Genomic DNA, 12788 nt, shown 5'->3' on the forward strand with positions numbered 1-12788 from the left:
AATGACTTTGGATATATTTGCTTTCTAAAAATTTATCCTTTTTTATATACAGAAGATCATAAAAGCAGAGCAACAGAATTTCCCACTAATGCAGAAGCAGTTAATGCTTTTTTTACACAGGGTAAAAAAAAAATCTAACATCAGCCAACATCTGGCTTTCGAGCGCAGCGTGAAAGTGTAAATTCAAGTCTCTAATCTGCATTCAGTCCCATATCAAATGACTGTATATCTAGGTTATAACTGGCTTCAGCTTGGCTCAGCATCAGTAAGAATACATCTGGGTTTATGTGTTAATTTTCACTTACAATGATGCAGTTTGGGCTCAGGCCATATCTGCTCTAAGGAAACATGTTTTCTAACGTTGGAGGCTCTCAAACTAACAGCAAAAACCTGCAGACAGAAAGAAGTGAGATTTATGTTGTCAAGACAGTTTGAGGACTTATATATGCTCAACGTTAAAAATGCATATGCATACAAGCTGAGCCTTCTGTTCGTCCTCTGTGTTCATCTAATGAGTATTTCAGTAAGTTGTCAGAGAGCTTGAGGATGCGTTACGGAGTAATACCAGAAACCACGGAGGCAGTGTTGTGCACTATAGTTTACATATAACCAATAAAAGGAGCAAAAAAGAAGAAGCCTGCATATTTAATGACCATACAGACCACTGCCATCTACTGTACAGCCTCTTTTTATGTGTCTTTGTGAGGCTGTACATTAATCTCCTACACCAACACCATGTTTGCTATTGTCTGAAACTGGCCTCAGGACTCAGAGCTCTGCATCTCTGGTGTACGTATTGCCTAACAACCATACTGATGTAAAGGACACATGGGACTATGTGGACAATGATGTTTGACAAATTTGAAATGGACATACCTATTTACATACATAAAGGAGGCATAAATGCGGCATTAAGCTTATACTCTGTCCTGCTGTGTTGGTTAATGTTGGAAATTCATTCAAAAATAGTAAACTAGCTTAAATATCTCAGTGTTTTGATTATCATAAGCACAGGCTGCAGGGTACAGTGTAAACACATCTCTTCATGTTGTTGTAGTGACACGCCTGTATTTTGGGAGGTAGATGTTCACTAGATCTTTAAGTAGTCTTTAGAGCAATGAACACTTCAACCAAACAAGCAGATAAAAATGTAATCAATCTCATATATTTTTGTTCATGAGTTGTTTTTGTCAGTTTCTAAGCCTCCATACGAAATATTAAAGTCCATAAATGTGTAAATATATATGTGTAAAGAAGGTGTGAGTTGTGTCACCACAACATCTACAGCGTGTTTAAGGCAGTGTGTACACCCAGGTATTATATTCAACTGATGCTAAGCCAAGACGGTTAAAGCAGGTTTACAGTGTTTAAAACAAGACTGAATGCCAATTAAGTGTTTTCCCACTGCAATCAGGAGTCAGCTGGAAGTGGGTGTCAGCAGGTTTTTTGACCACCAGGTTTTTCTCACTCTCCTTGTGTTTAAGCAAACACTGCTTTTTGTGGGTTTTTTTTGTTTTTTTTACTTACTTCAAAGTGCTCCTGCCAAATTCTTCTATATTTCTTAGAAAAGCTTAGACAAATCCCAATTTCAGTTATTTTAAGGTTTCAGATATACCCCCATACAGACAGAGATCCTTTAGATTGCATGGGTCGCTCTTATGCATAGAGGGAGTTGCACAAGATCAGACAACCTACATATTTGTCCTCAAATTTTACATACAAACACTCTCTTTTAAACGTGGTTTTACTTAAGTCCTGGCAGTGTTTGTCCAATTATCAGTGTGATTGTTTTTCTTCCTTTTTCTTTCTTCTCATTATATTTATCTCATTAAAAAAAAAATTCAAATTACTATTATGATGTTTCTTCACTTCTGGAGCGTAAACAATGTGCCAGTCAGTGACCCTTAAGGGTGCTGCCCAATTAGCAGACATGTTTGGGCCAAATCTTATGGCTCAGTTACGGCACTGGCAAGTGTTCTATGGGCCAGAAATGGACCAGGTGTCAGTTGCCGACCTGCTTGGATTATGGCAAGTTTCCTGTGGGTCACACATGGTCCAAATGTCCCTCATTAGCGTGTACATGGATTATGGCTACTTCGTTGTGGGTCACATCAGGTGGTGATTTTTTGTTATATAGGTGGTAAGTACATTTTCTTTTAACATGGGGGATTTGCAAAATACTAAGCTAGTGGGATAATTTTTCTGCATCACAATGATACTACTGTCTTGTGTTATTGCTAAGGGAAGTATGACTTAATTAATGTGTACACATTTTTTCTTTCTTTTTATGATGACTTGCTTCAAGGTGTAACATCAGCTAAAGGTGCAAAGTCCAAATTATCAAACTGATGAGCTCCAGATGAGCTTAAAATCCAACTGAATCCATTCAACATGTGAGCAAACTGTAGTAGCAGTCACAGTGTGTACCCACTGAACACATAAATTGCACGCTATAAGAGCCACTCACCCAGCAATATGAGGAAATGTCATTTTAAAGTTAGCCAAACCTCTTGAACTCCACCCATGCTGCCTTCCGTGAACACCACCCAGCCTGTGCAGAATTTATCTCTGATTTCAAGCTGCAACACATTAAAACTCTTCCTCAGATGACTTCATCATGAAACCAGAGCTCTTTTAAAAGCATCATTAACTATGACGACTCCGGGCTACGTCTGTCATATGGAGCTGAGAGACTGTTGTCCCAATGTTGGCTGTTTTTGCTTTCCTAAAATCATACAGTAACAGTAACACTGGCGACATTAACGCTTGTGAATGAAAGTTTCACTTTCTAAATGTTATGTAATTTCACTGCTTAGGTCAGTCTTTTGTGGACACTAATTTAAAAGTAAAGTGTTGAAAATAAGGCAGGGCCGCTGGCAATAAACTGTGTTTCATTATGTTGCCTGAGTTTGTGTAAGCGACTCTCGAGAGCTTATAGACCAGGTGCTGAGGTCAAGTCAGAGGGCAGCCGAGTGAAGAGTGAGAGTTCCTTTTTTGGGAAAGGCTTTCACCAGTAAAAAGCAGTCCCTCCCCCCCAACAAATATTTTCTTTGCTTTCTGTCGTCCTCAACAATCCCCCCCCCCTAGCCTGACATGAGGACGCCATCCCTGCCATTCCAATCAGTCAGCCAAACATTTGCTCTACTGAACCTAGTCACCATGAAGGAGTGGCAGCAGCCATCATCTGCTCGGCTGCTATTCCCCCACCCCTACACCACCACAGTCACTGCACACTTGTCATGCCAGCAGTTCTGAGGTTTAAGGAGCAGCGCACCAAAGCTCATCTGTTCCATTCAGCTGTAACCTGTGTGACAACTGTGCCTCTCTGATGGGGAAAGAGGAGGTTCAGACCAGAGGAAACACTCACTCCTGGACAGACACCGCTACCAGCAACCTCTAAATCTGATCCTCTCCTCATAGATATTTTTTTAGAGGTTTTTGTCTCTTGATTATTGTGCTGGGATAGGGCCCAACACCTTCAGGCTGAACCTGTTCATGTACACTTCAAAGTTGAGGTAAGAGAGAGGCAGTTTGGGTGTGGGTGTGTGTGTAATTCAACTGAGGATATTACCTCATAGAGGATAAGCTGTGATTGAAGAGGTCTGACAGAGGTCTCTGCCTTTCACTCCATTACTCTCGGCCTCTTATCAGAGCAGCTTTTCTGTTCAGGTTCAGAGAGGAAGCTTTGACAGCCAGGCTTTACAGCCCCCCTCTCCGCTCCCTGCTCTGTCGTTCCTGACAGAAAGAAAGAAAGAAAGAAAGAAAGAAAGAAAGAAAGAAAGAAAGAAAGAAAGAAAGAAAGAAAGAGAGAAGAGGTGGTGACTTCATCCCTTCTCCTAACAAACCCTCCTCTTTCCCCCTCCTTTTCTGAGCTTTCTTTTTTTTTCCAAGTCTTTTGCGCAGCACAGTCAGGCAGCATGCCAGCAGTTTTCATCTTGCTGCGGTCCCTGGTTATCAGGCTCCTCAGTAGCAGACTGGCAGGCTCACTGGCACAGTTCATCAGGAGAAGCCTCTCGACGGGTGCTGCCCACCTTGGCACAGCGTTGCGCCACATCTGGGACCGCATTCGATCCCAGGAGTCAAAGGAAGCCATCCTGGGCTGTGTGCTGTGCATTCTCAACATGCACAAGAAGGTGGAGAACTGAGCTCTCTCTTCACTTTCTGTTCAACCCTCCACTTGCCTGTTGAACAGACTGGACAACTGTTTAGTGAGCAGACTATTCAAAGGGATGTAACAGACTTTTTTTCTGTGCTTATTTGGACTTAAGTAGTGTTTTTTTGTTCTTTTACTGGGACTTTGGTCATGTCTGAAAGCATTGTGAGGAAGGTGCAGCCCTTTACCATTGGGACAAGACTGTCAGTTCCCCCTGTGCCAAAATGCCAGGAGTTTACACAGAATTATTTACCCAGCGAGACTTTGGATAACTGCGTGTTACAGCACAACCTGAACTCGCTCTACCTCAGTAGATCCCAGGTCTGTGCACATGGCCCCTGTCTTGTCTCACCGATTGTTAAACAGGCAGCCCCCGTGAAACACAGCCAAGAGCACATGGCAGCAGAGGACCACCTGAACCAGAACGTTGCCTCTCCTTCTGCCGTCTCCAGGTCTATTAAGAAGATCACAATATCTGGGAGTACAGACATATCAGAGAGCAAGAAGGCAGCAGGACCAGCAATGCTCTCAATCACAGGCTCTTCATCAGAAAACAACAATAACAACAACAACATTAGCAGCAAATCAGATCCACATCTACCCAGGATTGTGGGAGTGAGCTGTGAGAATATGCCAAGCTCTCAATTAAAGGTACAAAACACACATTATAACTGCAAACGTGCAAATTTAACAATTTAGAAATAAATATCCCACTAGGTTGTGATTTAATTCTGTCATATGGTAAGACACTTTTATTACTAACAATGCAAATTTTTTAACTGATAGTTTTTATAGATGCTACATATGTAATGTAACAGTTGTAAAGAAATATAACAATATTATACGGAACAGTGTTCGTTTTTAATCTTAAAACGTCTAACATAAAACATAGTACTGTATCAAAATCCAAACGAACTAAAAACAGTGTAAGTTATATACAAAAATAACGGTTAACGGTCGACATGTTTGGGCAAAATTCGCACGTGCACCAGCCAGACAGCATGAAAATGGTAGCTAATTATAATGTGGAACATTTCTACCGTTGTTTTTTGGGTCCTGTTCAGCTTCTTTTTTTTCCTTTTTTATCCCGGCCGCTCAACATTATTTTATTTTAGTGTTTGTTTTATATTTACTTTTTAGGTTTTGCTCAGTAAAGACAGCAGTGATGAATGTCAGTCGGCTACCAGGGCGAAACTGAATGGAGAGAAATTTGTCCAGGTAAGATGTAAGATAGTTGACATCGTAATGTGATGTTGCCGGTGGGTAGCTTTTAAATATATCTATGTATAGCGTGTATATATACATAAAAAGCGGTAGTTTGGTTTAAATCATAAACAGTCCGAAATATTTTCTGTTACTCTGTGCTCTTAGTGTGCTATTTTATTCCTACTTTTCTCAGAAACGGCATTTTTGCTGTGAGTGGTCTCTATAGCTAACTGTATGTTGATTGATCTTACAGAGATGAGGAAGTGAAGTCATTCACTGTATTCGCCAAGTTTGGACAGTTACTATATTATGTGTTTTAATCTGTTACAGGTTAAAGGTGAAATTTATGTAATGAGACGGACCTGACTGTTTTTGAATGACTGAATCTTTCACATTCAAAACAACCTGCCTATGGTCGTGCTTTACTAAATAAATAGCATGCGGTGAAAAGGGAAACCGTATACTGTAGTGTGTGTTTCTTTATTGCAAATTGGGATTTGGATTTGGCCTGTTCCTTGCTGAGGTATAATGTGTGTGTGTTGTGGATGAAGTGCTCAGTGATAGCAGACCTGGGAGAGGCAGGGCTCACTGGAAAACATGAAGTCAGGGAAGATGTTAACAAAACTAAGGCTTGCATAGGTCCTCTTGCAGGTTGGTTATAATAACACACTGGCACAGCAAGAGAATGTAATCTGTCACATCATCTTTTATTATGTGACATCAGTATTATTTTGGTTTTCCTCTGCTTTTGTACTGTTAACAAAAAAAGATTTAAAAAATGTTTATGATCATATATGTGAAAAGATGGCAGTGCCCTCATCTTCGGAGGTGGGGAGAGGGAATATGGTCTGCCAAACCCCTTTAGAAGTATTGTGTTTACATGCAGAACCGAAAAACATCAGACAGACCAGGATCCATCCATTTCTGCTTCCTTGTTCGTGCCCAGATGTTTCCTGAAGTGAGACCAGCGGGAATGCTTGTCCATTAGTGAAGTTGTGCCAGTCCTGCTCATTTCAGCATGCAATAGTGCTGACAGTAGTTATTTTGTTTTAATGTGGCCTATGAACTAGACTGACACATATTTGTAATGTCTTTAGATGGTAAACAGAAATTTCCCTCTTTGTGGAGTGATTATAGCTGGAGAGCTGAATATCTTTCTTTTGTCGTAGGTTTTATCAGAAGCAAGCATTATCTAAAGGACAATGATGGAGTCAAAGTGGGGTCAAGTTTTTAGCACTTTCTTTGTGTGATGCACTCCCACAGATTTCAGTGCCAGAACTGAAGAAGAAAGAGCCTCCAAGGAAAGAAAGTTACCTACGCACACAGAATGAAGTGTTGGCAGCTGCTACATCCCAGAGTGACTGTTTCACTCAGCGCAACTCACTCTTCAACAAGGAAGTATTACAGGTAAAATATGCCATGCAAACACTGACACTGTATCCAGAATGTCCACAAGGATATTCTCAATTACTTTAAAATTCAGCCTCTGTAAGTGAGCAACTTATCAGAATCTCCCATCTCCCCTGATGTTGGAGGGGAAAAAGAAAGAGGGTGGACTGAGTTCATCTCAAAAACATCAAGTTATGCTGTTAGGATGAAATCAGAAAGGAAGCTGCCTGTCGCATGACCCTCGAATGAGAACAAAATATGTACTGGTTCTTATTTTGTCTCAAGAACTGTGTGAGCTGTGTTCAGTTGGGGGAGGAGAGGGAGGGGAAGCCGCCACAAGCAATTATTTAGGGATGAGATCATTGTTTGGCTCCATCTCTTCACGCCTATGGCTCAGAGAGACTAAGCCAAGCAGCACAACTGGTTGTGTTATCTCATCGCTGTGTCCACCCCAGCACACACAGACATTTTTCAGCAAGTTTGTATGAGGGACTTTTTGTCCAGCCGTTGGGTTTGTCATCAGAACTCTTCTAAGCAATCTATCGAAGTGATAGGTTGTTTCCAAACACAAAAGTTTAATTTTAGATGTGTCAGCTGAAGGAAACATGAATGTGTTGAAAGCAACACTGTAACACGCTGTTAACAGCAACCCTTTTGCTCCTAAGCCGTGCTTTTTTTGTATTTAACTTTTTTGAGAATAGGCTTTAAATAGCCAGAAGTTTTCGTGCCTAGGGAACAGCTTGTTTTACAACGATTTGGTTGACTGCTATTATTGATGAAAATGTATTATTACAGTTTTACATTGCTATGAAAGTGGAAGTGAGATTTCCAGGGAGACACTTTTAAAGGCCCCTAATGGTTCAGGCTGAGAGAGCAGAGCAGGTCACCACATGGAGAAACATGGCTTTATGTACACCCATCTGTCTCCACGGCTGCTCTGCAAAATATCTCGCCTTTCACCATTTCATTTCCATGATAGAAACTTCAACTCCCACTGTACTGTCAGGGCCAAGTTGCAGGACTTGAAAAGCAAAAAAATTTGCATGTTGATAGATATTTTTCAAGAGTAAAGATTAGTAAAACGTTGCTCTTGTTTTAACTAAAAATGCAAACTCACAGAAAATGAAAAGGATCTGCAAAATAAACATATTGTGCTTACAGATTCCTGTTAATGTTTTTTTTTCTTTATTCGTGTCTTTATTTTTTTTAGACTGCAGTTATGTTGCAATATTGCAACCAAAGATTTTTAAAAATCTGTGGTAATTATAATTTTAACTGCATGTATTAGCTGTTTTTTATTCTTTTGGCCAGAAGAAGGCCTTACTGTAAGTTTTCATAAACAGACCATTGTTGTAGAGAGTTGACAGGAAGAAACAAGGGAATCATAGACTTCCTGCATGAGATCATTATAATGCCATGGGAGCCAGTGTGACCAGATATGGGCAGGCCTGTTTTGTCAAGCTCTTTTCCTTCTGTTCAACCCAGAAATACCTCTGCAGCCTGGGGGTCTTGTTAAGTTAATGACCTCCTTCTCTGGGGAAAAGTGACATCACATGTTAATGGAGAGCAAAAGGTTGTCTGGTGGAAGTGTCACATGCGGTCTTGATGTTTTGTTGATTCAGAAGAAATAGGATTACTGTTGAGTCTGTTATTCATTGTCAGTCCTTCTAAATTCTTTGAGAAGTATTGCTTTAATGACTTGACTGTGCCTTAAACTGGTATGTGACACAAACAGCAGCCTGAAAATTAAAGCAAGTTCCTGCTGATTCTTTCAGTCACATGACTCATGGTGGATCAGTTTGACAAGTAGAAGAATGAAGTTGATTTATTAGTCCACTCAATTTTTGCAGCTTAGGTGGCTCATTGATTTCCACACTATGTTACCTCCAGAAAACAAACATACACTTTCAAACACTTCCTGATTTTGCCCACCTGGTTTGGTCTTCTCACTCCATAGAAAATGTTACCAGAAAAGGCAGCTCTGCAAGACAAAGCCTTATGCAGTGAGTTCAGGGCCTGGCCAAGAGAAACTTCTGCTCCGCATAACTTGACATTGGAGAACAAAAAGCTGTTCTTGATGTGCCTAACGTTCCGTAGTGTTCTCAAACAGGGAAAAAGATGTTGCCTGCTTGTTGAATTAGTAAAAGAAGAATATGACATCCACATGTGATGATTCAAATATGAAAGTCCATTATTTTTTACAGAATAATACCTAGAAAACAATATTATATAGTTTTGTCTGTGTGTCTATATTTGTTGTGTAGGCAGAGGCATGGATTAAAGGCAAGCTGCAGGACTTAAAGGATGGATGCAATATTCAGTACTGCCCCCTGCAGGACTGGGAGGAAGCATCACAGACACTTCAGAGAGACCTCAAAGACTTTGAGAACACCCTGATTCAACTTAACCAGGTAACAAAATTGTTCAACTCACAGAGTTGCGCCCTGGAAAAACATAAATATTACTGAATTAACTGAGCAAGCACATCAGAGCACCGCCCTTCCAAAAGTAAATGTTTATTTTAACAATTTAACACATAAAAGTGATCTAAATGCAACCATTAATCATTATCTCTAACACTGTACAAGTGTGTCATATCACATAGCAGGTAATATAATGGTCATGTAGGCACTTTCAGGTGAAAGAAAAGCAGACCCTCAGTATTCCAGATGGCTCTGTCAGGCCCAGAGAAATGTTTGGAAATTTTACATTGGTCATAATTAATCTCCCTTGACACTTAGAGGAAGAACTGAGAGTTTTTCTAAGGGTGTACCCAAGACATTCATTGCATTTTGATGTGTTACATGTGTCCGCTCATGTACTGTGTCAGACCTGCGGCTCCATCTGTGCTACAACTTAAATAAACAAAATCTTATTATTTCAAAAGATGGGTGAGCAGTTGATCTGCAAGCTGAACCCTACATCTGATCTGGTGAAGAAGCAGCTCAGCCAACTCAGGGAGCAGTGGCAGACCCTGAAACAGATGGCCGCAAATCAGACACGTGCCCTAGGTGGAGCCAAGAGCCTGCAGGAATTCAACAAAAAAGTGGACAAGCTGGAGGCATGGATCAAAGAAAAGGTAAAAAAATGTCCCTGCCATTTGAGGTTTCTACAGTAACTATAAAAAAATTCATATAACCGGAAAGAGACAAGCACGTCTACTGTAATTGATCAAACTTGGAAAATCTTATAGCTTTGTTTGCTTTTCAGCTATTCAGAAATTTATCTCATTGCTGACTTTATAGATTGCATTCAGTGCTGGTTTACTAATTTTCTCATTTACAAAAACGTATATGAAATAGAATAAAAATGGAAATAAATTTATTTTTTCTGAAAGCATTTGGAAATTTTCCTCTTTTGCCATTTATCTAAACAGAACAGCAAGAGTTAAAAATAAAAGAAGAAAGAAAATTAGAGTTAATGAAGCACTCCAAGCGTAACAATTAAAACAGCAAACAGTTAGCCCAGAGGTAAATCGTAGTCTACAGACAGTCTCATCAACAGTTGTCAAGATAATTGGCACAAAAACAGCACTTGCTAATACAGGAAATTAGCTCAGTGTCCTGAAGACATTTTTTGTTTGTGTATGCTCACTGGTGTAAAACATCTGCCTGTCATTATCAAAAAGCAATCATCAAGCGCATTTTAGGCCTGTGTTTAGTTCTCTGTTCTTGTCTGTGTCTGGCACAAGGGAACTAATGATTGATAATGTACCTGCAGGAATGTAATGGAAGACATTGCTTATAAAAACTATAAAACATCTATCCTTGGAGTATATGTATTCTCCATTTATTTCCACTCATCCTTTGCTCTCTTCATCCTTTACTTCAAAGTTTCTCCCTTCATGTTGAAAACTGTTTGTGTAAGGCATCTTCCTTGGTAGCCGCGGTGATGTGGTTTTATCCTTGTGCCTCTAAAGAAAAAAAAATAATAATGGCTGGGTTCCTTACAAATAAGGGCTATAAACACTGACTTTTATGTGTGCCAGCAGGAAGAGGAGCAGTCTCTGGTGGATGCTCTAGGGGAAAATGTTGACAAAATGCAGTTGACCAGGAGAATTTTAGATTTAAAACAGGTGAGTCTTTTAAAACAAAAGAATTAAAAATAACACAACATTGAGAAAAGCATTATTTAAGCTAACCTGTTATAAAAATAATAATAATAATAAAATATAAACATAACTTTTCATGTTAATGGTTCAATTTAAAAATTTGAAGAAGTTTCTTTGTAGTCTGTCCGTGACTGAGTGTAAACTGTCCCCCAGGATGTACTGTAAAGAAAGCTGAGGTCATAGCTGGATTGTGTTCTGTTTCCCTGCAGGATGAGCAGCTACATAGAAACCTCCACGAAGAGATCAACAACTTAGCCCTAAAACTGGAAAAGCAAGGGAAGACAGATGGCAAAAATATCTCCAGCAGGAGGAAACACATCAATAAAATGTACGCTTTGTTCCTTAACTTTCACTGATACGCAGCATGAAACGTATCCATTCTAAAGATTAAACAATAACGCTCTGTGTGCAGGTGGTTGAAGGTCCAGTCTCATCTGAAAAACTACCATGAAAATCTCCATCTAGCTCTTGAAGTAGCTTCATTTTACCAGCAGGCTGATAATACCTTGTTAGCTATTAACAATATGGTAAATTGCCTGAAAGCTCAATTATTACTCATTCTTTAATTAGTCCTGAGATCTACCTTGAGCTCATTGTTTTTACCCTTTCTGTCAGAGGAAAAGCATATCTGCATCCAAAGAGCTGGAAAGCTTTGGTGACAGAGAAATACGAGACATCGGTGGTCAAATCATGGTGAGAATAGTCTTTGGCTTATCCTGAAACATGCTGTTGAAGGCTTCTCCAGCTAACCTACATGCCTGTGTGTGTTCTAGATGTTGGACGTGACTGTGTCTCAGCTGTCTAATCTGCATCCTGCCCTTGCTGCCAGCGTCACACAGAAGCACAGTGAAGTAAAGGACTGCTGGGCACTTCTGCAGAGGGATTTTAGGTATGTATACAGGGATACTACAGACAGCTTTGGTGGCCCAGAATATATGCCCCATTTGACTTAGTAAATGGACTTTCACACTTTCCACTAAGATGGAGCTGCATTCTTTTTGTTATTACTCTTCTGGTACCCTTCATTAAGAGTATGCAGTGTCAAGTCTGAAAAAAGTTCTCCAAATAAGAAAAGGTTTTTCCCCTTCTCAATTAACTTAGCTTGGTTTGACTTAAAATGTTAAGGATCAGTGAAAGATAATAACCAAAGAGAAGGACTTCATGCAGAGCATCGTTAACCACCCACTTTTAGGGTTTCTGTGCTGCTCTGGAATTTGGATCATCATAATAGGTGAATAATGTGTTGGCAAGGAGTCAAGTTGGCAACATGGTTCGCTCTCTTCTCACTATTAAAATCCTGACATCATCTAAAACAAGCTGCTGAATCGGAGAAAGAGCATGTTTACAAGAATATTTTGTAGCTTTTATGGAATTTGTAAAACAATTTATTGTTAGTTTAATAGCATACAGTAAGCATCCAGACTTTTTAATCATTAGACTTTTTAGACCATCAGAACCAATATCAACTTAATGAGTACGACCACATTTAGTCACAGTGTTCAATTTGGAACCAAAGTACCAAAAAAAAGAAAAAAAGAAAGAATTCTGATCTATATGAACTAGAATTTGTTACAAACCTACAGCATGCACAGTAAAAGGTGCCTTTCCTTGAAGTAATAAGGCTTGTGAATATTCATTGCCAATTTGACATCAGTCCAGCCATTTAGTCATAGATGAACTGGCAAAATAATAATAATAATAATATTTACTCAGCCTGGCTAAAAAGAAAAAAAAGGGATTAAATTGCTCATAGTTATAAATAAAGTTGGGGAGTAACGAAAGTTCTGACATTCATCTCTAAATTATGCCTTCCAAACATTTCCCAGGCAGAGATGCTCTCAAGGCGGTGTCCTATTTTAGATCCAAAGTTACATAATTTTGTACTATCAGCTACAAATCGTCACTTTTTAAAACAAATAACACAAACAC

General features: G+C 39.6%; 2 protein-coding genes across 4 annotated transcripts in view; one reads left to right on the forward strand and one right to left on the reverse strand.

The window, feature by feature from the left end:
- The window catches only part of klhdc3 (kelch domain containing 3), a 42226-nt gene extending 38534 nt beyond the window's left edge, over positions 1-3692 (reverse strand). Inside the window, exon 1 of the mRNA XM_042010060.1 lies at positions 3572-3692. The gene's annotated coding sequence lies outside the window, so the exon portion shown is untranslated. The remainder of the gene's footprint in view (positions 1-3571) is intronic.
- A 488-nt stretch (positions 3693-4180) lies between these two features.
- Positions 4181-12788, forward strand: part of LOC121655431 (spectrin beta chain, non-erythrocytic 1) — a 28119-nt gene continuing 19511 nt past the window's right edge. For 2 of the 3 annotated variants that reach the window (XM_042010053.1, XM_042010054.1), the window contains exons 1-10: positions 4181-4804; positions 5294-5371; positions 6623-6766; positions 9013-9159; positions 9636-9827; positions 10737-10823; positions 11069-11187; positions 11272-11386; positions 11475-11552; positions 11633-11748. In XM_042010053.1, coding sequence (XP_041865987.1) covers positions 4304-4804; positions 5294-5371; positions 6623-6766; positions 9013-9159; positions 9636-9827; positions 10737-10823; positions 11069-11187; positions 11272-11386; positions 11475-11552; positions 11633-11748 — 1577 coding nt within the window. In that variant the 5' untranslated portion in view covers positions 4181-4303. The remainder of the gene's footprint in view (positions 4805-5293; positions 5372-6622; positions 6767-9012; positions 9160-9635; positions 9828-10736; positions 10824-11068; positions 11188-11271; positions 11387-11474; positions 11553-11632; positions 11749-12788) is intronic. The other variant, XM_042010052.1, reaches the window with a different exon arrangement.

This window comes from Melanotaenia boesemani, chromosome 16, assembly GCF_017639745.1.
Source record: "Melanotaenia boesemani isolate fMelBoe1 chromosome 16, fMelBoe1.pri, whole genome shotgun sequence".
Lineage (NCBI taxonomy): Eukaryota > Metazoa > Chordata > Actinopteri > Atheriniformes > Melanotaeniidae > Melanotaenia > Melanotaenia boesemani.